At 36.1% G+C, this 27,487-nt stretch overlaps 1 protein-coding gene across 1 annotated transcript; it reads left to right on the top strand.

Moving 5' to 3' along the window:
* The first annotated feature begins 1,442 nt into the window (after positions 1 to 1,442).
* Positions 1,443 to 27,121, top strand: LOC143223913 (neurotrimin-like). The gene is made up of 5 exons (XM_076452387.1): positions 1,443 to 1,553; positions 1,638 to 1,868; positions 17,104 to 17,314; positions 18,065 to 18,358; positions 26,147 to 27,121. Exons 1-5 carry the CDS (start codon positions 1,443 to 1,445, stop codon positions 26,302 to 26,304), a joined length of 1,005 nt encoding a protein of 334 aa, XP_076308502.1. The 3' UTR covers positions 26,305 to 27,121.
* The last annotated feature ends 366 nt before the right edge of the window (positions 27,122 to 27,487 follow it).

The raw sequence follows: 27,487 nt of genomic DNA, 5'->3' as shown, positions 1-27,487 counted from the left end.
GACAGAGTCTTCATGTAGCTATGCGCGAAATTAAAAAAACAAACAAATAGCCTTATCGTAATTGCAAGTATATTGAGGTATATTTTTCCTCATGTTAGGCTTACACTTACAGTGTGATGGATAAATTTTAGAATTATTTAAGTGTGGTGCGCATTTAATTTTCAACTCCGTTCTAATTTATTTAGTTATTATTTTTTCATGCAATTTTCTTTTGCTTTAAAAACTTTAGTTTGTTTTGGAATTTCGCAAAAGCTACTCGAGGGCTATCTGTGCTAGACGTCCCTAATTTAGCAGTGTAAGACTAGAGAGAAGGCAGCTAGTCATCACCCCACCGCCAACTCTTGGGCTACCAACGAATAGTGGGATTGATCGTCACATTATAACGCCCCCACGGCTGGGAGGGCGAGCATGTTTAGCGCGAACCCGCGACCTTCGGATTACGAGTCGCACGCCTTACGCGCTCGACCATGCCAGGCCTAAAACTACACAATGGGCTATCTGTTCTCTGCTCACCACGGGCATCGAAATCCGGGTTTTAGCGTTAAAAGTCTGTAGACGTACCGCTGTACCACTAGGATAGCTAAAAACTTTAGTCACAATTAAGAGTTTTCATTCATAGTTATGAAAGATGATTAGGACAAGATATGAAAATCGATATAAATCCCGATTTGGGTGTGTTTGTGTGTGTGTTTTTCTTATAGCAAAGCCACATCGGGCTATCTGCTCAGCCCATCGATGGGAATCGAATCCCTGATCTTAGCGTTGTAAATCCGGAGACATACCGCTGTACTAGCGGGGGCTTCTTTTACAGCTCACCGAGGGGAATCGAACCCCTGATTTTAGCGTTGTAAATCCGGAGACATACCGTTGTACTAGCGGAGGCTATTTTTACAGTTCACCGAGGGGAATCGAATCCCTGATTTTAGCGTTGTAAATCCGGAGACATACCGTTGTACTAGCGGAGTCTTTTTTTACAGCCTACCGAGGGGAATCGAACCCCTGATTTTAGCGTTGTAAATCCGGAGACATACCGCTGTACTAGCGGGGCTTTTACAGCCCACCGAGGGAATCGAACCCCTGATTTTAGCATTGTAAATCCGGAGTCATACCGTTGTACTAGCGGGGGCTTTTTTTACAGCCCACCGAGGGGAATCGAACCCCTGATTTTAGCGTTGTAAACCCGATTTGGGATTGAAAAGATTTGTTACGTGTGTAAAAAAAAGTTTTATTCTGAAATGGCTTCAAAAGGCGTTTCAAGAAAAACCATGTCCCTGCGAAATACATAGAGACACTTTTTTCTTTATTTATTTTATTTTGGATAAAGAGAAAAAAAAAACGATTATTTCCTCTGAGTCGTTCTACTCATGAGCAAGAATCGGACTGATCTTGGATGATTTCTCTTCCTTTATTCGCAGTGTCTCCAATACTTTAAACTGCTCTCGATGGCGTATTATTTGTTTAACCTGTTGACTGCCAAGTATTTCAGCTGCTACAATACAATTCTAATGATTCTTCATTTTGTAACTTTGGCCCAACAAATTAACTCATCCGTGGTACTGTGTTACCGATCGGCTTGGACGAGTTATCTCGTCTACGACACTGAACAGGTTAATTATAATTGGTCGAATCTAATCTAGATTCATAAAGTATTTGGTTCTCACATTTTAGATCTTGTACCATCATCTCGTCCAGAAAGGAGTTTTGGTAACGACAAAGAGGAGCCTCCGTCTCGTCCAAACAGTCACTTGACGAGTGGGGACGGCTACAACCAGCCTTACTTTGGAAACAACACCGATAGGAACGTGACTGTACAGTTGGGAAAAACAGCTTATTTGAACTGCAAAATAAATCAGTTGGGAGACAGAACGGTAAGTTTACAACTCCATTCATTCTCGTAACTTTTTAATAAACCATTTCGCTACGGTCGGTTTTTAATTTTACAATAGAAGGCTCATTCGACGAATAACAAAGGTAAATTTTCTTTCTTAGGTTCTCACCAAATACTGAAATCAACTTAATTTTTAACGTTATCAGAATTATGTGACGTTTCTGATTTGAAAACTTAAGGTATTCCTCACTCTATGAGTTTGATAGTAAATATATCTTTGTAAAACACTTCGTCTAAATGTGTACTTTAACTCATAAATAGTTATTCAGATTAAGTACAGGTTAACCAAATCTTAGGGATATCTATCCTGGATATTCATACCACTTATATAAGGTGCCTTACAAAGTTAAAAATTGTAAATAATTTCCGTTCATAACCCGTGAAGGGCCGGCATGGCCAAGCGTGTTAAGGCGTGCGATTCGTAATCTGAAGGACGGGGTTCGCATCCCCGTCGCACCAAACATGCTCGCCCTTTTAGCCTTGGGGGCGTTATAATGTGACGGTCAATCCCACTTTTCTTTGGTAAAAAAGTAGCCCAAGAGTTAGCGGTGGGTGGTGATGACTAGTTGCCTTCCCTAAAGTGTCTTGCACTGCTAAATTAGGGACGGCTGGCACAGATAGCTTTCGAGTAGCTTTGTGCGAAATTCAAAAACAAAATCATAACCCGTGAACTCAGAATAACACAATGTTATGCTCTGCAGTACTAGATTTTCGGGGATTGGTAAAAAAATATAAATGCTAATGAAAACCTGATTACTTTGGTTTCAGGATCTATTTAACCTTTCTTTTTTAATATTAACTTGTCACTGGTATTATAGACTAGAGCTTTATTTCACACCGTTTGATTGATTTGTGGGTTAAACGTAACATCTTTAATTTTACACAGTTACTGATTATGAAGATGGCACTGTAGTTATTTCTTTTTCGCGCGTGCGTTTTTTTTATTATTATTGCAAAGCCACAGCAGGCTATCTGCTGAGTCCATCGAGGGGTATCGAACCGTTGATTTTAGTGTTGTAAGTCTGCAGACTTACCGCTGTACTAGCGAAGTACATTTCTTTTCGCTTTACAACTGCAGAAAATGTTCTCACAGAAAACGATCACATATTTTGAACTTGCATTCCTTCTATAAAAATAAAAGTACCAGACTTCGTAAACTCCAAGTGTCACAGAACTTCACTGTTATACATTATTCATAAGGAATAATTTTTTTTACGATCGTCACAAAACGATCCAGGGAATGAAGTTAAAGTTCACGGACTTTAACCCCCACGTCTTACAACAGAAAAAAACGTTATGCGTGAAATATATCAGTTGTCCTAATCATTTAAGATAAACAATGCTAATTATCCTCAAGCTTGGATGCTCCTGTGTTAGTTAAGGCGTTTTATAAACAAACATATTTCTGGTGGACCTTTCTTTGGAGATGGTCTACAGTGGAGATGTTTGTCTTTAAGTTGGAGCGTTAATTAAGTTAAAGAACTGAGTCATGCTTGACATTTAAAACGCCCCTTCGAGAGAAAACCGAAAGGAAGAAGTAGTTTGTTATTTAGATTTAAAAATGGAACATTGAGCTAATCTTCTAGAAACTTCCCTTACAACATGTAAAAACTCAATAAAGGAAAATTTGAAGTTACTTCAGAATAGAAGAAAAACAACGTTTCTTTAAGTAAAAAGACCGGCAAGCTGACAATCAAACTTTCGTTTCTTCTTTTTTAAAAAAAATTCTTAACTACATGAGGTTCTAGTGAAATTGGCTAAATATTAAAACCCACAAGTTTTCTCCCACTGTCTGGTCAGTCTAACCTTATTTATAAAGTCATGGTTGCAAATAGAGCTATTTGCTCTAATAAAACTCAATTTATGTAATTTACTACGATGCAAACTTTGATGTCTCAGTTGACAAGTTTTAAAACTTGTATGTACATCTGATTCAAGGAGAATAATCGAGCATTCGATAATATAATTCCGAATATAAGATTGAATTGTGTATTATAGCCCATGAAAGGAAAGAGATTTTGGTATATCTAGATTGTTCGATTATGTAGAGACGACGAACCCAGCTTTTCTTGGAGGAGGAACCTTCAGCATTTTCCTTGTAAAAAAAACAACTCTCAGACTGCAAAGTGTTTAGTTCTGGAACAGATTTCAAAGAACATCAATCCAATATGAATTGCAAAGTGAAAGTTGAAACTGACGAAGGCCCACAAGCCAAGAGTTTTTGAGCTTTCGCTCAAAACTCAGAATCAAAAATTGTTTTATAATAAAGACGGCTGAGAAACCAGGACTTATTCAACCACAAACCTGCCACGCCTCCAAGTGAAGCTTTATTTGAGCTTTACATATTTGATAAAAGGTCTGTGGAAAATTTGCCAAGATGTGTAGTCTAGGATAGAGTTCAGAAGCCTTTAAAAATTTATTACAGTGAAAATTGCGTTATTTAATTATGGACACGGGAATCGGGTAGTCTTGAAATATTATAACATACTGTTAACTTCAGTATATATCTGTTGCTATTTTATTGAGTTTTTTAAGATGTAAATAACAATGCAAGGCTTTAAACACTAATATTTTCTTATTAATAGCAGTTAATTTAAAAACTAGGACTGTCTAAACAATTTTGCTTTATTAAGAGATAATTAGTGATATAAAAAATAAACAACGTATCTACCGTTTGTTTCTTTGAATTTCGGGCAAAGCTACTCGAGGGCTATCTGCGCTAGCCGTCCCTAATTTAGCAGTGTAAGACTAGAGGGAAGGCGGCTAGTCATCATCACCCACCGCCAACTCATGGGCTACTCTTTTACCAACGAATAGTGGGATTGACCGTTAACATTATAACACCCTCACTGCTGAAAGGGGCGAGCATGTTTGGCGCGACGGGGTTTCAAACCCGCGACCCCAGATTACGAGTCGAACGCCTGAACACGCTTGGCCATGCCAGGCCCATAAAGTTCGACGTGTCACTGCTATATATTTTTGACAATTCGTAGAAATTTAGGGTTACTGTGAAAAGTAAAATACATATCAGAACACCATACATATAATAAATAGATATTTTCGTTTCAAACAATTAATTATTTACATTAAAAACTAAAACACCAAGTGTGCTTCTTAATGTGACCCACAAGTACAGCGGTAAGTCTACTAGTTTACGGATTTACAACGCTAAAATCACGGGTTTCATTTCCCTCGGTGGACTCAGCAAATAGCTCGATGTGGCTTTGCTATAAGGAAAACACAAACATACATGTTTCTTAATACGACATAGTGTCTGGTAATAAACACGAAAGTTAGAACAAAAGTTTCATAATCTGTTTAAAGTAAGTTTCATCACCAAATGAACGTGCAATGACACGTGGGGGTTTTGCAGCATACGGTTACCAAATAGCGACAAAAATCAAATTATTTTGAAACTTTTATTCTTCCAAAATCACGTCATCACACTCTGCTATCGAGAAAATAGATAATAGAAAATTTGTTTTGATAATGAAAGATAGATTTTAATATCGCGAAGAGAAAACAGAAATAGAATTGTTTTTAAATGCTTCCTGCTACACGCTCATAAATCAGCAAAGAAAAGGAAGAAACAACTGGTAACATAACATTTGCAAAACGTGGAGTACTTTTTAATATACGATTATTTTGCTCTTATCAAAAGACACCGAGAATCTAAATGGTTGTTTCTTTAAAAGGTTTTTTTTAATACATTTTTCCAAGATCTTTGAAGAGACTTATCAGAGAAGTCACGTGATTTTTCACGTGATTGCAAGCAGTCAAGTATTAATAATTACCCATGCACAGCAACTGTGATGCATACTTCTAAAGGGTTTACTTTCGCAACCCGTGTATTAGTCAGTGGAAAGTATTCCTTGAATATTTTTCTCATTAACGCTGTCATTTGTGTTCTGTAATTAAATACGTTAACACTTTATTTTTAATGAATAAATAAAATAAATCATCGGCATCTACTTGTAGATATATACAATTTTTTTTTCAGATAACCAGACTAAAACCCAAGACTATCGCATATTTTAGGCATGGCCTAATGGTTAGAGTTTTTGACTCGTAATCTGCAGGGCGGGGGTTCGAATTCCTGTCATACAAAACATGCACGGCCTTCCAGCCGTGGGAGTACTAGTACGTGAGGGCTAATCTCACCAATCTATGGTAAAAGAGTAAGCCAAGAGTTGGTGTTAACTGCCTTAGGGACGGCTAGCGCAGATAGCCCTCGAGTAGCTTTGCGCGAAATTCAAAACAAACAAATAAACGTATATATGACGCAGTTATTAAACTGCGAAGTAGTTTAATAAATTCAAACCAAACCATAAAAGGCAGACCAATAAAGCAAGGTTACAGACATCATTTTAGGGAAGGTAGCCACAGAAGTAGGATGAACACACTGGTGGGGATACAGTATCGTTCAGATTTAACTAGTTTTAGCGAATAAGATGTAAAATGATATTCAATCCACAAATGAAACTTTAAAATATTCAAAAGCAGTTACAGGTGCTGTTCATTGTGAGCACGTGAGGTGGAAATGAAAAAAATAAGCTTTATTCTTAACCCTACAGGCCCGGCAAGGCTAAGTAGTTAGGGATTTTGACAAGTGATTTGAGGGTCGCGGGCTCGAATCCCCGTCGCACAAAACATACTCTCCCTTTCAGCCATGGAGGCATAATGAAGTTACAGTCAATCCCAATATTCTTTGGTGAAAGAGCAGCCCAAAAGTTGGTGATAAGTTGGTGATAACTAGTTGCCTTACTACAAGTCTTACACTGCTAAATTAGGGACGGCTAGCGTAGATAGCCCTCGTGTAGCTTTGTGAGAAATTCAAAAGGAAACTTAGCTAAACGAAAAATAACATCAACTTGCGACAATGAATAAACAAATCAAGCGAAACATTGGGGTTTAATAACTGCGTCACATATACGTTTATTTGTTTGTTTTGAATTTCGCGCAAAGCTACTCGAGGGCTATCTGCGCTAGCCGTCCCTAATTTAGCAGTGTAAGACTAGAGGGAAGATTGCTAGTATCAGCACCCACCGCCAACTCTTGGGCTACTCCTTTACCAACGAATAGTGGGATTGACCGTCACATTATAACGCCCTCACGATACATGTTTGGTGCAACCGGGATTCGACCCCGCGATTCTCAGATTTCGAGTCGAACGCCTTAACCATCTTGGCCATCCCGGGCCATGTATGTTTATATAAATATACATTTACTTACATTCAAATTTAAGTTTTCTTTGAAATGGTCTGAACGCGACCCATTTGTTTACACATCGGTCTGTGGATACGAGGTTAAATGGTAGTGTCTTCTCAGTCCAATAAAATCTCGTAAAATGTCGTTTTGTACTGCGAAATAAGAGTAACGTCAAAATCTAGTTTGTTTGTTTGTTTATGAATTTCGCACAAAGCTACTCGAGAGCTATCTGTGCTAGCCGTTCCTAATTTAGCAGTGTAAGACTAGAGGGAAGGCAGCTAGTCATCACCACCCACCGCCAACTCTTCGGCTACTATTTTATCAACGAATAGTGGGATTTGATGTTACATTATAACGCCCTCACGGGGAAAAAGCGAGCATGTTTGGTGTGATATGGATTCGAACCCGCGACCCTCAGATTATGAGTGCCTTAAAGACCTGTCTATGCCGGGCTCCCGTGTAACTTTTTGTGCTTAACTTCAAACAAAACAAACAAACAGGTTGTATAAATTTACAAACAAAAATCTGAATTGCCAATATTGTAAACAAACAAACAAGATAATAAAGAAATGTGCAAAGATAAGAAAAATAAACAAACAATTTATTATAAAAATAAGTTCACCTCGCACTGAAAACGTTATCAAAATCAAACATGAACTGTTCTCATGGAAAACATCGGAATCGGTCTAACCCTTGGTAAAATGGTCTAATGAAACATTATTTGTTTTCACTTGCATACTCTCTTCCAGTTGCTCAGCGATAAATCTGAAGGCTTCTAGCTTTAAAACCGGGTTTTGATACCCGTGTAACTTTATGCCTAACTGCTAACAACCAATTAATGAAATCAAATTCTGGTTGTTTTAAAGTCTCAGACTTGTCGCTGAGCCATCTGGAAACTACTTAGTATGAAAGATGAAAAAAAAAAACAACCCGAGAAATCAGGTTGTTTGTAAAGTTATGTAAACTGAAAAGAAAAAGAGATTATCTTATACGTTTAGGGGATCGTCTATAACCTAGAATATGCATGAATGAATTATTAACCTGTTGAGTTTTTTATAAGATGAACAAGTTCTTATTGGTAGTTTTGTGATATTACATCACAAAAAGAATAACTTTGAACAATTTCTTTTTTACTGGGGCCCGACATGGCCAATCGTGTTAAGGCGTGCGACACGTAATCTGAGGGTCGCGGGTTCGCATCCCCGTCGCGCCAAACATGCTTGCCCTCCCAGCCGTGGGGGCGTTATAATGTGCGGCCAATCCCACTATTCGTTGGTAAAAGAGTAGCCCAAGAGTTGGCGATGACTAGCTGTCTTCCCTCTAATCTTACACTGCTAAATTAGGGACGGCTAGTACGGATAGCCCTCGAGTAGCTTTGTGTGAAATTCCAAAACAAACAAATTCTTTTTTACTGATCTATAAGAACCTTGACTGCTCACGTGCGCTACGCATGGCTGCCATCGAGGTCTTTCGCACAATACCTGAACTTATCAGGTCAGCTGGGCATACAACAAATTATGTTGTTGTTTTTTTGTTGTTGTTAATATGCTTCAGTGGGGAAAGTGAAGTGATATGAATTATGATTTTTTGTGGTTTGATGTTAGGGTAACTGATTAGGCTTGGCTGGAATAAGGCATTATAAATATCGTAACAAGTATCGTTAAGGCTAATTAACAATATCTTCTTATTTGATCAGCTAAAGTATTCAGTCAATGGTGTACGTGTGTCAGCAACTCTAAATCAGCTAACTTACATTTTGGTTGTCCCTCGTACTGTGTTAAAATTAGTGATTCGATTACACTATGTAATACAGTTTTTGTTCTTGGATAGTATGTGTTATTTCCTAATTGCTTATGTTGTAAAAGGACAGAAAATGGCCATTATTCCCTTCAAACTTTGGTTTTGTGACCTGAATAATGAAGTTTAAAAATTAACCTATTTTCTATGTAAAAGCGGGCAAACTTGAACACTTTTATTTACATAAGGTCTGAATAAAACAACATACGAATCAAGATTTACATGTATTTATACTAAAGTTATACAAAAATGTTTAGAAGTGAGTAGTTTTTCGAGATTTGTGACTGTAATGTAAATCACTTTCACGTATCAGTCCTCAAATATAGTCTCCCATCATGTTTTCGTTATACGTTCCCGGGTGTCCCCCGCTAGTACAGCGGTATGTCTACGTATTTACGACGCTAAAATCAGGAGTTCAATTCCTCTCGGTAAACTCAGCAGATTGCTCGACGTGGCTTTGCTATAAGAAAACACACACTGATGTTCACAAGTCAAGAAAATCAAAGTTTGAAAAAAATAGGTCTTTTCCATTTACTTTAGGCCTAAGTAATTGGGAAATAACACTTTTTAACAGATAAAAATTTTGTAACATAATGTTACTCGTAGCAAACACAGCGTGGATAGCATTGTCGAGTTTTGTGCTGAAACAGCACAAAATATCAACGTCCTATTAACATCTGTATGTAATTATACAACATTTTGACATAAAGACTTCCCATGTTTGGAAAAAACGAAGTTATTCAGTAGTTCAAAATTAACGTATTTCCAAACGCATACACTTTAGAGAAATATATATATATATATATATATCCACACATACAAAAGGTTTGGTTTGATTTACTATATTATTCGAATTACATTATAAAGAAACACAATAAGTTTATCGTTTGTTCAAATTTATAGAAATGATTTGCAAAAACGTTTAGTTTATCATTTCACTGGATTACACTAGTCGAGGCCCGGTATGGCCAGGTGGTTAAGGCATTCGACTCGTAATCTGAGGATCACAGGTTCGAACCTCCGTAACATCAAACATGCTTGCCCTTACAGCTGTGGAATCGTTATAATGTGACAGTCAATGTGACTATTCGTTTGTAAAAGAGTAGCCCAAGAGTTGGCGGTGGGTGGTGATGACGAGCTGCCTTCCCTCTAGTCTTACACTGCTAAATTGGGGACGGCTAGCGCAGATAGCCCTCGAGTAGGTTTGCTTGAATTCAAAAACCGTAATTTTGAAATAAGTGGTAACATAGTGTAAAGTTAACCCTAATATTACCAACTTATTTCCATTGATGACGAGGGTCACGTGTATTGGATCACATTGAGCATGTGCTTGTGTTTTCTTATAGCAAAGCCACGTCGAGCAATCTGCTGAGTCTACCGAGAGGAATTGAACCCTGATTTTAGCGTTGTATGCATCACACTGAATGCAAAGAAGTAAACCTGGACACACGAGTTGATTGTGTTGTGAATCCTTCGATAATTCTAGGACTAAATTAAGTATAGAAGAAAGAACGATGCTGTGTGTAACTTTCAAAATAACAAGTTTTATTCAACGAAATAAGAATTTTTTTTTGTAAAAAAAATTGGTTCTAAACCATTGTCAAATTCCTCAGGGGCAGTTGGCTTTGGTAACTACAAAATTCTAATAAAATATTCAAAGTAAGTTACGTTTCTGTCCGATGTTACTATGCGCAACGACTTTATTTTCTTTTTTTTGTTATAAGAAGTTACAAATGGGAGGCAGGAAATAAGTAATTGCCTACACACGCGCGCGCGTGCGTACACATACACACGTATTTCAAAATATTTGCCATTCTCTTGAATATTTCGTGGTAAATCACACCCATTTGTATTTTTTACACAATCGTAAATTTTTTTTTGGCCAGGCAAGTTGCATGGTGTAAAACTGTACTGGACTTGTTACCAGAAAGGCTGTGTGTGACCGATCTAAATGGTACCTTCCATTACATTTTCCGAAAAAAAGTAAAAGAGGTTTTACAGAGAAAAATACATCAAGTTTGTAGCCACAACCGCGTAAAATAGTTTCCCTGTTCCATTTAAAGATGACTTTCATCCATTCAGGTCCAGTTGAAAGTTCAAGATTGCAATCACCGAATCGAATACTAAGTAAGTTCAATGCGTTAGCTTTAGACTCAAGTGAACGTCACGCCATCTTAAATATTTTTTATTCATTTGTTTTTGTCGCACAGGGAAACGTGCGAATGACGTCAACAAGTATAAAAGATAATCGATTTGATCTCTAATCTTCTGTTTATCGTCGAGGGAAAATCAACTGAATAAAAAAAAAACTGGAGTCTTTTCTTTAAATGATAGGATAATTGAGGAGAAATAACGGTCTCAGAGCACTTAGCCCTTACTTATATTGATAATCGCATATTTCATTAATTCTCACAATATTGTCTTACTGGCCCGGCATGGCCAGGTGGGTTAAGGCGTTCGACTCGTAATCCGAGGGTCGCGGGTTCGAATCCCGGTCGCACCAAACATGCTCGCCCTTTCAGCTGTGGGGGCGTTATAACGTGACCGTCAATCCCTCTATTCGTTGGTAAAAGAGTAGCCCAAGAGTTGGCGGTTGGTGGTGATGACTAACTGCCTTCCCTCTAGTCCAGGGGTTCCCAACCGGTGGGTCGCGAAGCCTTGGCAGGGGAGTCGCGTAGCCTTGTTAGAAGTAGCTTGGGATAACATTAATTTTATTTCATCAATTACATTTTCAAGTTGCGAGTGCCAAAAGGTTGGGGACCCCTGCTCTAGTCTTACTCTGCTGAATTAGGGACGGCTAGCGCAAATAGCCCTCGAGTAGCTTTGTGCGAAATTCGAAACAAACCATATATTTTCACTGCTATACTTATGTTTTGTACATATAGATTTTTCATGTAAATCGATTGGAAAAAAAAGTTATAAAAGGAAAGAAATTTAAACCATTGCGGTGGCCAAATTGGTTTGATTCAACCGTAAGATTGGTCTTAACGTTATGCTGAAATCTTATTAGAATAAGATAAGACAACTGAATTTTCGATTACTTTGCTTGCGAAAAGCAAAAAGTAAAACCTAGTTCTGACGAAGAATAACCGTTATTAGTTTACGTGTAAAATTTCAACTTAGATTTTTTTTTTCTTACTGGTTGTGGAACACGTACGTGGCTTAACATAAACGTATTAATAGAGGACCAGTGAGTAACTTGGTAATACGTGTGCGCTTTCCCAATGAACAGAGTGTGTTTCATGTTGATACTTTGTTTTTTTTTAATTTCGCGCAAAGCTACACGAGGACTATCTGCGTTAACCGTCTCTAATTTAGCAGTGTAAGACTAGTAGAAAGGCAGCTAGTCGTTACCACCCACCGCCAACTGTTGGGCTACTCTTTTACCAACGAATAGTGGGATTGACCGTCACATTATAACGCCCCCACGGCTGAAAGGGCAAGCATGTTTAGTTTGACAGGGATATTTATACATTAAGCAATGCTAAACCATAATATATATATAGATATGAGAACACAGCTGTCTAATATAACTCCATGAATGATTTCAGTCACTTAAAGTTGTGACTTAAACATAATGACAAATTGTAACATCAGGAGAAAGAGTTTTCTTTTATGTTTAACACGTTAACAACAGACATACCGCTGAGCTACTGGGGGTCTCTTGAAAAGTCACATAAATTTCAATCTATGAATTTTCGCATTATGAAACGAATTTTGCGCGAATTCATCCATCATAGAAAGTTTCTTGGATTATATAGCAAAATAAATCGTAAATAGGCCATAAGCATATAAAATCAATGTCTTAAAATTTGGTGTACAAGTCCGTAATACTTTAGTTCAAGTTCTATACTATTAGGATATGTTTTAACGCTACCACTTCTAGTTAGAATAGATTATCTTTGCTAGACTCACGTTGGTAGGATAGTTTTTAATTCATACTGAGGCGTGTTTATCAGTAATAATACACATGCTGCGTATGGCTGAGTAAAACACGTGCATATAAGTTTAATATTCAGATTCGGTCATATAAATAGCGTCGATTAAAGAAATGCACGACAATCACTGACAGTATACGTATTTGTATCATAGCATTACTGTTAAAACATGAATATTCAAGAAATTCAGTGCACGTGACATAGCTATATATTGAAATCCCTAAAGATGCTAGTTGAACTTCGAGATAAAAGACTTTTCTTACATTAAATAAAATCTGTGATGGTTTTAATTAAACGAATTGGATAACGTAATTTGACTAGATTGTAGTTTCTAAAAGTCAAAGAGTTGGAAAATTAATATATGAATATTTTATCAATGCTGTTTTTTTTACAACGGGTTTTCCAATAAAGAAGTTTCTACACACCAAAGGGGTTCTTATACTTCGGCATCAAAGAATATTAGAACCAAGATTCGTTATTAGAAAATTAATCAAACTTATCTTACGTTTAAGAGAAACCTTTTTTTCAACTGACTTCCCAAAACCGACTGAGTGGAACAAAACGAATATTTCAATTTACATATTACAATGGCCTTTTTTTTTCACCAGTGAAGTCTGATTTCATCTGTGATTGTGTTTCGGAGGTCTTCTTTAGAACCAGCCTTCTTCTAGTGAATGGTGAAGCAGGGATTATGTTGAAAAAATTCATGATCTCGACAGTTGGGCTAGCACATTTATCAGACCTCTGTCTTTTACGTAAGCTTGAACTATGGTCCATCTTGACAGCTCAAACCACGTGATATCACGTCATCCGAACGCCACGCCTTATTGGTTTTCCATTCTAAAATCTGATTTTCATTAAGTAAAAAAATAGATATATAATCGATAACAGAAGGCAGAAAACTATTGAGTGGACTTCAGGATAAAAATTATGTTTCATATTTAAGTCGATATATTTAAGTTATTTTAAACCTCGTTATAAAGAAAATAACTGTTTTCGTGTTATTACAAAAGTATATGATTTGTTTTTCTTGCTATGGTTATACAAAGAGGTTCAGTCTTTTTTTTCGGTTTATAAATATACTAGTTGCTTTATCACCTCAGTGTAATAATTTATTAACCATGTGGCGTAAAACGTCTTGGACTACTTGATTGCTACTTAGGCCTCTGATATATAGTTCGTCGTATAACGTCAAATAGTGTTAATCCTCGACAACCTTATTGTGTAATATCTTGGAGGTTTTATGATACAAAAGAATGTATAATTACATGTAGGCTTAGCACAAATAGAAGAAATTAATTGTATAATCCTCTAGAAGTTTCTTAATACCGAATATATTTGGCGTATGAAGATATTAACCAAAAGTGTAATAAAATATGCAGCTTTGTTTTCACTTTTTTTTAAAGTCCTTTAAAGTATAATGAAATCAGATGTCTGTATTCAAGATGGACGTTCTTAAGAAATCGGGTACTACTTTTTTTTAAGTTGGAGAAAGTCAGAGTTCTACTGGTTAATTTGGAATGATATAGAAGCAAAGCGTGAGCCAATTATGAAGGAGTAAACCTGTGTATCAGTTTTATCACATGAAACTAACTAATTTATTACCAAATTAAAGAGGGTAAACAGAGGAATTTTATGTAATGTTATTACTGCAGTTCGTGAGCTGTAACATTTTTACTCATTACATTTAAGGTGAGTGCTAAATAAACACAGTCTTTGGCTCCTTCAAATGCAAAGGACAATAACCTTACTAGCTGTTCTTTGCAGTGAAATAGGCCTAAAATAGGTAATATTAATCTGTATAAAATCAAGGTGCTATATGCGGTGTTTGACCAATTTCATTTAACGATTTATTCATGCGTAGTTTTTAGCTTCCTCTATGTTATCGACAGAGAAAATATACTCTCTATACAGTGACACACCTGTAAGTGGGTTTATCAAACTAAAGTTTGGGTTTCCATAACTGTGGTGGAAACATGAACTGTAAGTAAGTGGGTTTATCAAACTAAAGTTTGGGTTTCCATAACTGTGGTGGAAACATGAACTGTAAGTAAGTGGGTTTATCAAACTAAAGTTTGGGTTTCCATAACTGTGGTGGAAACATGAACTGTAAGTAAGTGGGTTTATCAAACTAAAGTTTGGGTTTCCATAACTGTGGTGGAAACATGAACTGTAAGTAAGTGGGTTTATCAAACTAAAGTTTGGGTTTCCATAACTGTGGTGGAAACATGAACTGTAAGTAAGTGGGTTTATCAAACTAAAGTTTGGGTTTCCATAACTGTGGTGGAAACATGAACTGTAAGTAAGTGGGTTTATCAAACTAAAGTTTGGGTTTCCATAACTGTGGTGGAAACATGAACTGTAAGTAAGTGGGTTTATCAAACTAAAGTTTGGGTTTCCATAACTGTGGTGGAAACATGAACTGTAAGTAAGTGGGTTTATCAAACTAAAGTTTGGGTTTCCATAACTGTGGTGGAAACATAAAGATAACAACATAAAAAATGTAAAGTGTGTTTGTTCTGATCTAAACGTTATGAATAATTAATTGTACTGCACAATCAATATTCACGAAAACCACCTGATCCGAAAATAGGCATTCACGTTTCTGTTTTGTTTTTGTTTTTTTACTGCTTTTGGTGCCCCCTGGCGAGAGAGAAAAAGTTTTTACGTAATTACAACGTTACAATCTGGGGTTCTGTTCCCCGCGATGATCACAACGTAATCTGTCTAAAAATACAAATTTACTGCCAATATAAAGGCTAGAAGAAATAACCTCTATACGCTAGGTAATTTATAAAAAAACATTTTATTTTAATCAACGTTTCGCTTTTTACCAGGGTTAGAACATACAAACGTTTGATATAATATGAAGCCTCAAAGTTGAAACATTGGTTCAAAAAAAATTCTTTAATAATTATGAGGAAATTGTTTTTTCTAACCTTTTTATTAAAATGTGGAAAGCTTACCGATGGTCGCGGGTTCGAATCCCCGTCACACCAGTCGTTGATATTAAGTGCACTTCACTTAATTAACAGTTGGTTTTGGTATAATTGATTATGTAAATAACACCTACACCACTACTATATCTGTCGTATCCCAAACTAGACGAGAGGCCGAGTCAACACTGGATATACCACATATAGTGTTGTTAACATATTATAGTTTACTTTCTCTCATAAATACTTATAACTGTAGTCAGTGATGAAAAATATAGAATATTTTAAATTGTACACACTAACTTATTATTTTTATCACGGAGCGTACTTAGCATATTCTTATATTTTCTAATTTAATAAAAATGATGGCCCGGCATGGCCAGGTGGTTTAAGTGCTCGGCTCGTAATCCGAGAGTCGCAGGCTCGAATCCCCGTCACACCAAACGAGCTCGCCCTTTCAGCCGAGGGGGCGTTATAATGTGACGGTCAATCTCTCTATTAGTTGGTAAAAGAGTAGCCCAAGAGTTGGTGGTGGGTGGTGATGACTAGCTGCCTTCCCTCTAGTCTTACACTGCTAAATTAGGGACGGCTAGCACAGATAGCCCTCATGTTGTTTTAAGCGAAATTCAAAACAAACCAAACAGAGTTGGTACACTGAAATTTCGAGATCGTTTTCCAGAACTGGCAGCTAATTGTAAACGAAATTAAAAAGAGGGTTGAAATGGATGGTTTTCCACATATTTTAACACATTATGACACATAATTAGAATATGCGTAAAAAACTCTCGAATTTCTCACGTTTCGACCATAGCTCAGCTATTCTTAAGCACGTGTTCTCATTTTGATATCAAAGCTTAGTATCAGTTACCTAGATTACTTCGTACATATTTATAGACCTAATCAGGTATTTTCAAGCCTTCCGAATTGCACCTTATCATTATCTATACTCATAAAATTATTTAGCCTAATTAGGCTTAGCTCAGGTACGTAGAAGTGCTTCCTGTTTAAAACTTATAACAAAAACAGAACCAGCAACAATGTGACATCGAATTTAACAATTATTCTTTTTTTATATGCACATTTGTATTCGCTGAATAAACGTCGCAGAAGTAGGTTTGGATTTTATTTAAAAAAATCATAAAAAACAAATTCATTTCGTTGATCAGGAAAAAACAATACGCCTATTTCTAAATTAACATGCAAAGCTAAAAAAAAATTACTGAAAGCATAATCAAAATGGCGTTTATTGTTCGTTACTGACAATGCACAGTGTGTGAAAGTGTTTTGGAAGGGATATAAGCAATGATATTACGCCTGATTCTTTGTTTTTATTTAGGTGTCCTGGGTTCGACAACATGATCTCCACATATTGACTGTTGGTAGCTACACCTATACCAGTGACCAGAGATTCAAATCCCTTCATCTGGAAGGCACAACGGATTGGACGTTGAAAATACAGTACACCAAAAAGCACGACAGTGGAATTTACGAGTGCCAGATCAGTACAGAGCCAAAACTTAGTCTGAATTACACTTTGAACGTTGTCGGTAAGAATTTTGTACTACGTTAATTGAACGTAGGTGTTGCTCTTAAACGTGACATGGATCTTAACACACAACTTTAATTAGGAGGTGTTGGTTAGGATTATTTTCAATGTCTTCAAGTCATTCTCTATTTAAGCTTGTATTACTGTGTGTGTGAGAGATTTTCGTATATCAAAACCACATCGGGCTATCTGCTGAGTCCACCGAGGGGAATCGAACCACTGATTTTAGCGTTGTAAGTCCGTGTAGACTTACCGCTGTTCCAGCTTTTATCTTCTTCTAGACATATAAAAAAAAAGACCTTAAATAAGCTTTTTAGGTATCGATTATCCGGGTTGCATTTTTCTAATTTAAGTTCAATATGAGTTTTCAAAAAAAAACAACAAAATTTTCGGCGCATTTTTCTAATTTAATAATTCTATACCTAATAATAAATACAAAATAAATTTATGAAATTATTTTAATTTGTGTAATTTTAGTTCGGAGTTGTCTATGTGAAGTGAATAATTTTACCATCGAATAAGCTGCGGAGAACAAGATGAAAAGGGATCGCATTTTCATATAATAAAAGTAAAAATAAGACTATATTAGGAAAGTTCGAACTGAACCTAATACGTCTTCATAGCAAAATAAAAAAATTGCTTTTTAATGAAATAGATATAAGTACCCTGCATGCTAAAATTAAACAAAATCAAAATTCAGAATTCATTATAAAATAATGGTTGAAATATAAATGTTTCTTAATTTCCCTAGTGGCTAAAGCAGTAATTATAGAAGGAGAAAAACTCTACATCCAAAGTGGAAGCATCATTAACCTGACGTGCGTCATCACGGACAACAAGGACCCTCCTATATACGTTTTCTGGTACCACAATGGGAAAATGATAAATTATGAAACCGACAAAGGAATTGAGGTGGTAACAGACAAAGGTCCTACAACGGTTAGCAAGCTTCGGATCGAAAACGCTAAGTCGAGTAATTCCGGAAATTATTCATGTTCACCATCGTATTCAGAACCTGCAAATATTACCGTGCACGTTCTCGATGGTGAGTAGAGCTATAGCCCAAAGAATAGTCTCAAATATAACGTAAACCCTTCTGACGTTTCAATGTTCGAACACATTACAATTACGTATATATTGTCATAATGACACATAGCACTGACAGTAGTGGATATACAGAATACACTCTGTAACAATGCTATATTTTTAAGATGGCTGTTATTGATATTATGACTTTAATTAAAATAAAGTACAGAACAACGTGTCAACTTTCTTAGGTCATTTTCAGGTTAACAAAGGGAGAGTTTACTGCTGACCATTACCGGGAACATATCTTAGGGACGAGAGTATAAAAGGGCATGGGATTGTAGGGGGCGTTGCAGTTAAATATTAGGTTATTAATTAGTATAGGTATAAAGATATTCTTTTATATTGGCTTAATTTTGGTTTTAGTTGTTGTATAAATAGGGCTACTTTGATTTTGCGTTTCTTTATATTTGTTTCTCTACTTAGTATCTGGGTGTTCTCTTTGGTTATGTTGTGCTTATTTTATTTGCAGTGTTCAAAAACGTGTGAAGGTGTTTTTTTGTGTTCTTTGAAACTGGTTTCCATTTTTCTGCTTGTTTCTCCAATATAGAAGTCGTGGCATTTGTATTTTATAAATTATATTGGTGTTGTGTTTGTCAATGTAGTTTTTACGTACTTTTGACTTTAGTTTTGTACCTGGTTATTGAATAAATTTGGTGTTTACTGGAATTTTGTGTTTTATTATAAGTTTTTTTTTTCCAAATGTTGGTTATTTTTCTGTTGATGTCGGGAATATATGGTATGCAGCAGTATAAGGTTTTGTAGTTTGTTGTATCTTGGTATTTATTATTGTTTGTTTGTTGTTGGTTTAGATGTGTGCATATAATTTTTTTCAACGGTTTTTCGAAGAAATCTGTTGATGTTGGTGAAGTGTTGTTTTATTTTGTTCATTTTATCAGGTGAACATAGTTTTGTGGCTGTGTTTATTTGGTTTCTTAATATGCTGAGTTTTTGTTTTGTTTCATGTGCTGGGAATGTATAATCCAGTATGGGTGATTTTTCTGTGAATTTCTGTTTTGAATTGTGTATCAGTTCTTGTGATCTTGAGGTTAAGAAATGCTATTTGGTTAGTTTTTTTTCCTGTTGTGTGTGTTACGAGTTAACATGGTTGAACAAACTAAGTGTGTGTTCTGTAGATGTGAATCCAGCAATTGTATCATCAACATACCTGTACCAGTATAGTGGTGGTCGTAAGACTGAATTGATCGCTTGAGATTCAGTCTGTGTCATAAAAATGTTAGCTAGAACTGGTGACACGGGATTCCCCATACTTAGTCAATTTATTTGTAGGTAGTTTTGATTATTGAACATAAAGTTTTGATGGTAGTAAATTCTATAAAGGTTGGTAATTGCTTGCTAGGGTTGTTCTAAAGCTATCTAGCAGGCTTCAGTTGTTGGGACTTTTGTGGAGAGAGAGGTTACATCAAAACTGGCCAGTAAACGTGTTTACGAACGTTTTTGGTCTGTTTTACATCTCCTAAGGTTTTATTAATAAACAGTTCAATTGTTTTACTCAAACTCTGTATGTCACCATACTTTCTCATAACTCTAACTGTTTCACCTGTCACCCTTATCTTCAGGACGTTTGATGTCAGCATTAACTTGAGGGAGAAGGGTGACATGGTAGGAAAATACTACACTATTTTTTTCGTAGTTTTTCTCAGTTCACAAAACTGTGTGATTGTAGATTAAGTGGTTATAACCACGTATCTTTAAGTTTGTTCTATGACTCTAGTAGGAAACTCTGAATGAAAAGATAAGAAGAGATAATAAATAATCCGAAAATTGTATACAAATACTTGGCTCACTCGATATTTTGAGAGTAGCTACCGTCAGCCACGTGTGAAAGTGTAGAGGAATTGTTCTAGATTAACTCCATGTAGTAAGGTTTATCAACTGTCTCTGAGAATAAAGACACATATTCTCATGAAGAAAAGGCCTATTTTCTTAAGCTTTCCCAGTTATTTTTGGTATTAATGTGTCTCTAAATGGCTAAGAACCAGCTCTGATGTACCAACTGATGCATTTGTAGTAATAATAATGTGACTACGGACTTGCTTTTAAAACACAATTCTATTTTTACTTTGTTATTCCGCGCATTGAAGTCCCTACGCGTTCCTGTGTTCAAACATCTGAAGAAAAACGGGCCGTGATATTCCACATTGTGGAATAACTTTGACATTAGCACGAAATCAAGGTCAAGATATAAAGGTTATTTTTGGGGATCAAAATTGATATCTTAATATAATTCACAACAGTTTTAGAAACCAAATGTCCAGGATTTTCTCATGATAAGTTCTACAGATTTTTTTTTTTTACCAAAATAAAGTCTGCGTAATTCAAAGTTGTCTAGCCTGGAAAGTATAATAAAGTTTTATTTGTCACACATTATAAGTGGTAGATAGCTATATGTTACAGCCTATCTTTAATTTTGTTCGCAGAACTGTTTGAGGGCCCGGCATGGCCAAGCGTGTTAAGGCGTTCGACTCGTAATCCGAGGGTCGCGGGTTCAAATCCCAGTTTCAGCCGTGGGGGCGTTATAATGTGACGGTCAATCCCACTATTCGTTGATAAAAAGAGTAGCCCAAGAGTTGGTCGGTGGGTGGTGATAACTAGCTGCCTTCCGTCTAGTCTTACACTGATAAATTAGGGACGGCTAGCGCAGATAGCCCTCGAGTAGCTTTGCGCGAAATAAAAAAAACAAAACAAGCTGTTTGAGAATTCTTAAATTCGTTTACGAGTAGTAAACTAACGTCTTGAAACGTTGGATTAAAGGTAAAGATGATGAAGGCAAATTCCACATAAATTCATTAACCCTAAACTTGTGTAGTTCATTCAGACACTGGATAAGATATACGGTAAGGTTTTTCCTGTGAGAATGCAAATTTAACGGGGTCGTTATTATATTAATCAAACGTAGTAATTCCTTGAAAATAATACCAAGTCAATCTAAATCGTTCCTAATTTGAAGGCTATGTAGATTCCTGTTCCTTTCTCGAATGATTAAATCTAATTATTTTCGGTATCTTCGTGAATACCAGAGTATTTCGAAACGGATCGGTAGTGGGTTTGTAGTAGAGTAGTCTGAATCGACTTATGGGACATACCCCGTACCACCTTGCACATCGAGCAGGACCGGCATGGCCGAGTGTGTTAAGGCGTGCGCTTCGTAATCTGAGGGGCGCGGGTTCGCGCCCGAGTCGCGCCAAACATGCTCGCCTTCCCTTATAATGTGACGGTCAAACCCACTCTTCGTTAGTAAAAGAGTAGCCCAAGAGTTGGCGGTGGCTGGTGATGACTAGCTGCCTTCCCTCTAGTCTTACACTGCTAAATTAGGGACGGCTAGCGCAGATAGCCATAGAGTAGCTTTGCACGAAATTCAAAACACACAAGCACATTGAGCTCAGGTTTGCTGGTCATGAACGTCTTCCACCTCTGAAAACCACGTGAAACGAGTAATATTTCAGGGCATATTTAAAGGACTCACTGATTAATTTAATCATTCTTAAAAAATCATAGACTTTAGTATACCTTTATCCTTATAATGTTAAGGCGGACAACGACACTTATTTTTAGTGCTAGTAAATATTCTGGTTCGACGAGTACAACATGCAACTCACACATTTATCTGCATTGTCAAAGCAAAAATTGATAACGGGTTGTGCTAGGAACGTCTCAATGACTTTAGAAAACAACAACAACAAGCGAACTCTCCATTGTTGTTGTATAAAATGTTTTAATAAGACAATATTTGAAAGAGGACCAGATGGAGTAACCAATCAGTGTTCGGGTTAAAGTTGAAAGAATTCTGTTTTGTTATGTTTGTTTTACAAAGTTGACTTTATCTAAGACGGAAAACAAAGGACCTTTAATGTTTATTTCGGTCTTTAAGTTTTCTAATCGGTTTTTCTTTATTCGTTTCAGAATTATGTTATTGGTAAAACATGTTCTTTAGCCAGTAATATGGAAAGTATTGGTTTTAGCTGTTGTTGCTCCACATACATAAGTTTAAAGAGAAACGTTTGTTTTGAAAATATTATTATGAATGTCTATAAATAATATTCTGATATAATTTGGTAATTAATGAATTTCCCACTAATTTATGAAAGAAAGTGAATGCGAGAATGAAAAGGGTTACGTGAGCAACCGTACATTGACGATTTAAACTATAGGACTTTTACATTACGACCAATAAATAATGATTCTAGTTTCATGGTAAGGAGTGACAAACAAGCTAGTAGTTCAAAGGACTTTCACATTACGACAAATGAATAATGATTCTAGTTTCGTGGTAAGGAGTGACAAACAAGCTAGTAGTTCAAAGGACTTTCACATTACGACAAATGAATAATGATTCTAGTTTCGTGGTAAGGAGTGACAAACAAGCTAGTAGTTCATAGGACTTTCACATTACGACAAATGAATAATGATTCTAGTTTCGTGGTAAGGAGTGACAAACAAGCTAGTAGTTCAAAGGACTTTCATATTACGACAAATGAATAATGATTCTAGTTTCGTGGTAAGGGGTGACAAACAAGCTAGTAGTTCAAAGGACTTTCACATTACGACAAATGAATAATGATTCTAGTTTCGTGGTTAGGAGTGACAAACAAGCTAGTAGTTCAAAGGACTTTCACATTACGACAAATGAATAATGATTCTAGTTTCGTGGTAAGGAGTGACAAACAAGCTAGTAGTTCAAAGGACTTTCATATTACGACAAATGAATAATGATTCTAGTTTCGTGGTAAGGGGTGACAAACAAGCTAGTAGTTCAAAGGACTTTCACATTACGACAAATGAATAATGATTCTAGTTTCATGGTAAGGAGTGACAAACGAGCTTGTAGTTCAAAGGACTTTCACATTACGACAAATGAATAATGATTCTAGTTTCGTGGTAAGGGGTGACAAACAAGCTAGTAGTTCAAAGGACTTTCACATTACGACAAATGAATAATGATTCTAGTTTCATGGTAAGGAGTGACAAACAAGCTAGTAGTTCAAAGGACTTTCACATTACGACAAATGAATAATGATTCTAGTTTCATGGTAAGGAGTGACAAACGAGCTTGTAGTTCAAAGGACTTTCACATTACGACAAACGAATAATGATTCTAGTTTCGTGGTAAGGAGTGACAAACAAGCTAGTAGTTCAAAGGACTTTCATATTATGACCAATAAATAATGATTCTAGTTTCGTGGTAAGGAGGTGACAAACAAGCTAGTAGTTCATAGTACTTTCACATTACGACAAATGAATAATGATTCTAGTTTCGTGGTAAGGGGTGGCAAACAAGTTAGTAGTTCATAGGACTTTCACATTACGACAAATGAATAATGATTCTAGATTCGTGGTAAGGGGTGACAAACAAGTTAGTAGTTCATAGTACTTTCACATTACGACAAATGAATAATGATTCCAGTTTCGTGGTAAGGGGTGACAAACAAGCTAGTAGTTCAAAGGACTTTCATATTACGACCAATAAATAATGATTCTAGTTTCGTGGTAAGGAGGTGACAAACAAGCTAGTAGTTTATAGTACTTTCACATTACGACAAATGAATAATGATTCTAGTTTCGTGGTAAGGGGTGACAAACAAGTTAGTAGTTCATAGGACTTTCACATTACGACAAATGAATAATGATTCTAGTTTCATGGTAAGGGGTGACAAACAAGCTAGTAGTTCAAAGGACTTTCATATTACGACAAATGAATAATGATTCTAGTTTCGTGGTAAGGGGTGACAAACAAGCTAGTAGTTCAAAGGACTTTCATATTACGACAAATGAATAATGATTCTAGTTTCGTGGTAAGGAGGTGACAAACAAGCTAGTAGTTCATAGTACTTTCATATTACGACAAATGAATAATGATTCTAGTTTCGTGGTAAGGGGTGACAAACAAGCTAGTAGTTCAAAGGACTTTCATATTACGACAAATGAATAATGATTCTAGTTTCGTGGTAAGGGGTGACAAACAAGCTAGTAGTTCAAAATACTTTCATATTACGACAAATGAATAATGATTCTAGTTTCGTGGTAAGGGGTGACAAACAAGCTAGTAGTTCAAAGGACTTTCATATTACGACAAATGAATAATGATTCTAGTTTCGTGGTAAGGGGTGACAAACAAGCTAGTAGTTCAAAGGACTTTCATATTACGACAAATGAATAATGATTCTAGTTTCGTGGTAAGGGGTGACAAACAAGCTAGTAGTTCAAAGGACTTTCACATTAGGACAAAAAATAATGATTCTAGTTTCATGGTAAGGGGTGACAAACAAGCTAGTAGTTCAAAGGACTTTCATATTACGACCAATAAATAATGATTCTAGTTTCGTGGTAAGGAGGTGACAAACAAGCTAGTAGTTTATAGTACTTTCACATTACTACAAATGAATAATGATTCTAGTTTCGTGGTAAGGGGTGACAAACAAGTTAGTAGTTCATAGGACTTTCACATTACGACAAATGAATAATGATTCTAGTTTCATGGTAAGGGGTGACAAACAAGCTAGTAGTTCAAAGGACTTTCATATTACGACAAATGAATAATGATTCTAGTTTCGTGGTAAGGGGTGACAAACAAGCTAGTAGTTCAAAGGACTTTCATATTACGACAAATGAATAATGATTCTAGTTTCGTGGTAAGGGGTGACAAACAAGCTAGTAGTTCAAAGGACTTTCATATTACGACAAATGAATAATGATTCTAGTTTCGTGGTAAGGAGGTGACAAACAAGCTAGTAGTTCATAGTACTTTCATATTACGACAAATGAATAATGATTCTAGTTTCGTGGTAAGGGGTGACAAACAAGCTAGTAGTTCAAAGGACTTTCATATTACGACAAATGAATAATGATTCTAGTTTCGTGGTAAGGGGTGACAAACAAGCTAGTAGTTCAAAATACTTTCATATTACGACAAATGAATAATGATTCTAGTTTCGTGGTAAGGGGTGACAAACAAGCTAGTAGTTCAAAGGACTTTCATATTACGACAAATGAATAATGATTCTAGTTTCGTGGTAAGGGGTGACAAACGAGCTAGTAGTTCAAAGGACTTTCACATTACGACAAAAAATAATGATTCTAGTTTCGTGGTAAGGGGGTGACAAACAAGTTAGTAGTTCATAGGACTTTCACATTACGACAAAAAATAATGATTCTAGTTTCGTGGTAAGGGGGTGACAAACAAACTAGTAGTTCATACTACTTTCACATTACGACAAATGAATAATGATTCTAGTTTCGTGGTAAGGGGTGACAAACGAGCTAGTAGTTCAAAGGACTTTCACATTACGACAAAAAATAATGATTCTAGTTTCGTGGTAAGGGGGTGACAAACAAGTTAGTAGTTCATAGGACTTTCACATTACGACAAAAAATAATGATTCTAGTTTCGTGGTAAGGGGGTGACAAACAAACTAGTAGTTCATACTACTTTCACATTACGACAAATGAATAATGATTGTAGTTTGATGATAAAAGGGTGACACACGAGTAATTGGTTCCTTGTCTGTAAATACATAACTGATATATCTGCATAATGTCTCCTAAATCACCACTAAGGTACAGCAGTTTTGAATATTGTAACGCTGCTTGTGTAGCTGGAAAACTTAATACAGTACCATTTTCAGAACTAACACAAAATAATATTACGAACTATTTTATTTACTTTATTAAGTGGCTTCAAAATGTACACAGCGAATGTTTGCTCATTTTAAACCATTTCTTCTACTAGGGGATAAGCCAGCAGCTATGCACCATGGACAACATACCAGCCAAGGAAGCATAATTATCTGTAACGTCGTCCTCTTACTTATCACGTGGTTTCTGGCCCATACATTGTGCCTTGAGACAAGCTACAACCTCAGAGGAGTTTGGAACCAACCCAGCTGATTTCCTACGTGTTATCAGCTTCGATTTGTGTGTGTGTGTGTGTGTGTGTGTTGTGAAACACCACCTGTTACCGTACTCGTATCATGTCAGTTAAATCCGTGTATACGGTGTGCTGTTAAAAGTCTTCTGGGACGTTTTATCACCTTAAGGTCCTCACACCCAGATAGAATATCCCGTTCATCATCGTTGGACCATCACTGTTTTACTTCCGGTTCATTCAAATACATTTTTCAGTTGGCGTTGAAAAAAACAAACAAAAAAAAAAACAACAACTCAGAAAATGGTCTCTGGTCACTTCGTCCAGAATGTCCTCATCACCAAGACTTTTAGTGCTGGGATTAATTAGTAATGACTTCATTTCGCGTGCGCTTTGTAGAAGAGGATGAAACGGCACATTTATCTAATAATTCTATCTTATTAGTCTGAGGTTTGTCAAGCAGAGAAGTCGTAAAATAAAATACAAATAATGTCAGTCTGCGTATATTATATAGTTCTAGTGACTCGTCGGCATGCTTGTTCATATTATATTATGTAGAAGTGAAAATAACATAACATCACCTGTTTTTTTTTTTATTTTGAATTTTATTCTGTAGTCACTAAAGGTGTTGAAAGAAACAAATCTAGGTACTCTTCAACTGTCTCTCATTTTCTGTTGAGTTTTCTCTGAAAAACCATAAAACAAAATGAGCTCACCAGCTTTAGTGACATAACATAGAACAAAGAGACGATCGGCGTCTGTTTCTTACATGTAAACGTTGTCACAAGCCAGCTGTAGAGTATGGTGGTGTGTTAATAAACAATGTGTTAATAGATCGTATTTATACCCCTTGTGCTCACTTTAATTAACGACTTAACACATTTAAAGGTGGAATCGTTTTTTTTTTTATGACACGGGCACATACAAAAGGTAAAATGTTTACTCTATATGGTGGTAACAATAATAAACATGCAGTTAGAAGGTGAAAACTTAACACTATCGTGTTTAGACAACAGATAAGACAATGAAATTAAAATATTTTAAAATTTAACCTAAAATCGCTAAAAAACCAAGACAGTCGGAAAAACAATTAACAAATGTATGTCTATCTCTAATTCAAGTATTTCAACATTAAAACCTTACAAACGTTGATATTAATTACACTTCACTTAATTAACAGTTGGTTTGGGTGGAATTGATTATATG

This window comes from Tachypleus tridentatus, chromosome 8, assembly GCF_004210375.1.
Source record: "Tachypleus tridentatus isolate NWPU-2018 chromosome 8, ASM421037v1, whole genome shotgun sequence".
Taxonomy (NCBI): domain Eukaryota; kingdom Metazoa; phylum Arthropoda; class Merostomata; order Xiphosura; family Limulidae; genus Tachypleus; species Tachypleus tridentatus.
Note: the sequence above shows the minus strand (reverse complement) of the source record. Positions and strands in the feature narration are given on the sequence as shown.

Bases quoted from the DNA above. Each gene is read 5' to 3' on its own strand.
- LOC143223913 (XM_076452387.1), top strand. From the start codon at position 1,443: ATGGCGTATTATTTGTTTAACCTGTTGACTGCCAAGTATTTCAGCTGC. The intron at 17,315-18,064 runs GTAAGAATTTTG...TAATTTCCCTAG, and splicing joins TTACACTTTGAACGTTGTCG to TGGCTAAAGCAGTAATTATA. The intron at 18,359-26,146 runs GTGAGTAGAGCT...TTCTTCTACTAG, and splicing joins TACCGTGCACGTTCTCGATG to GGGATAAGCCAGCAGCTATG.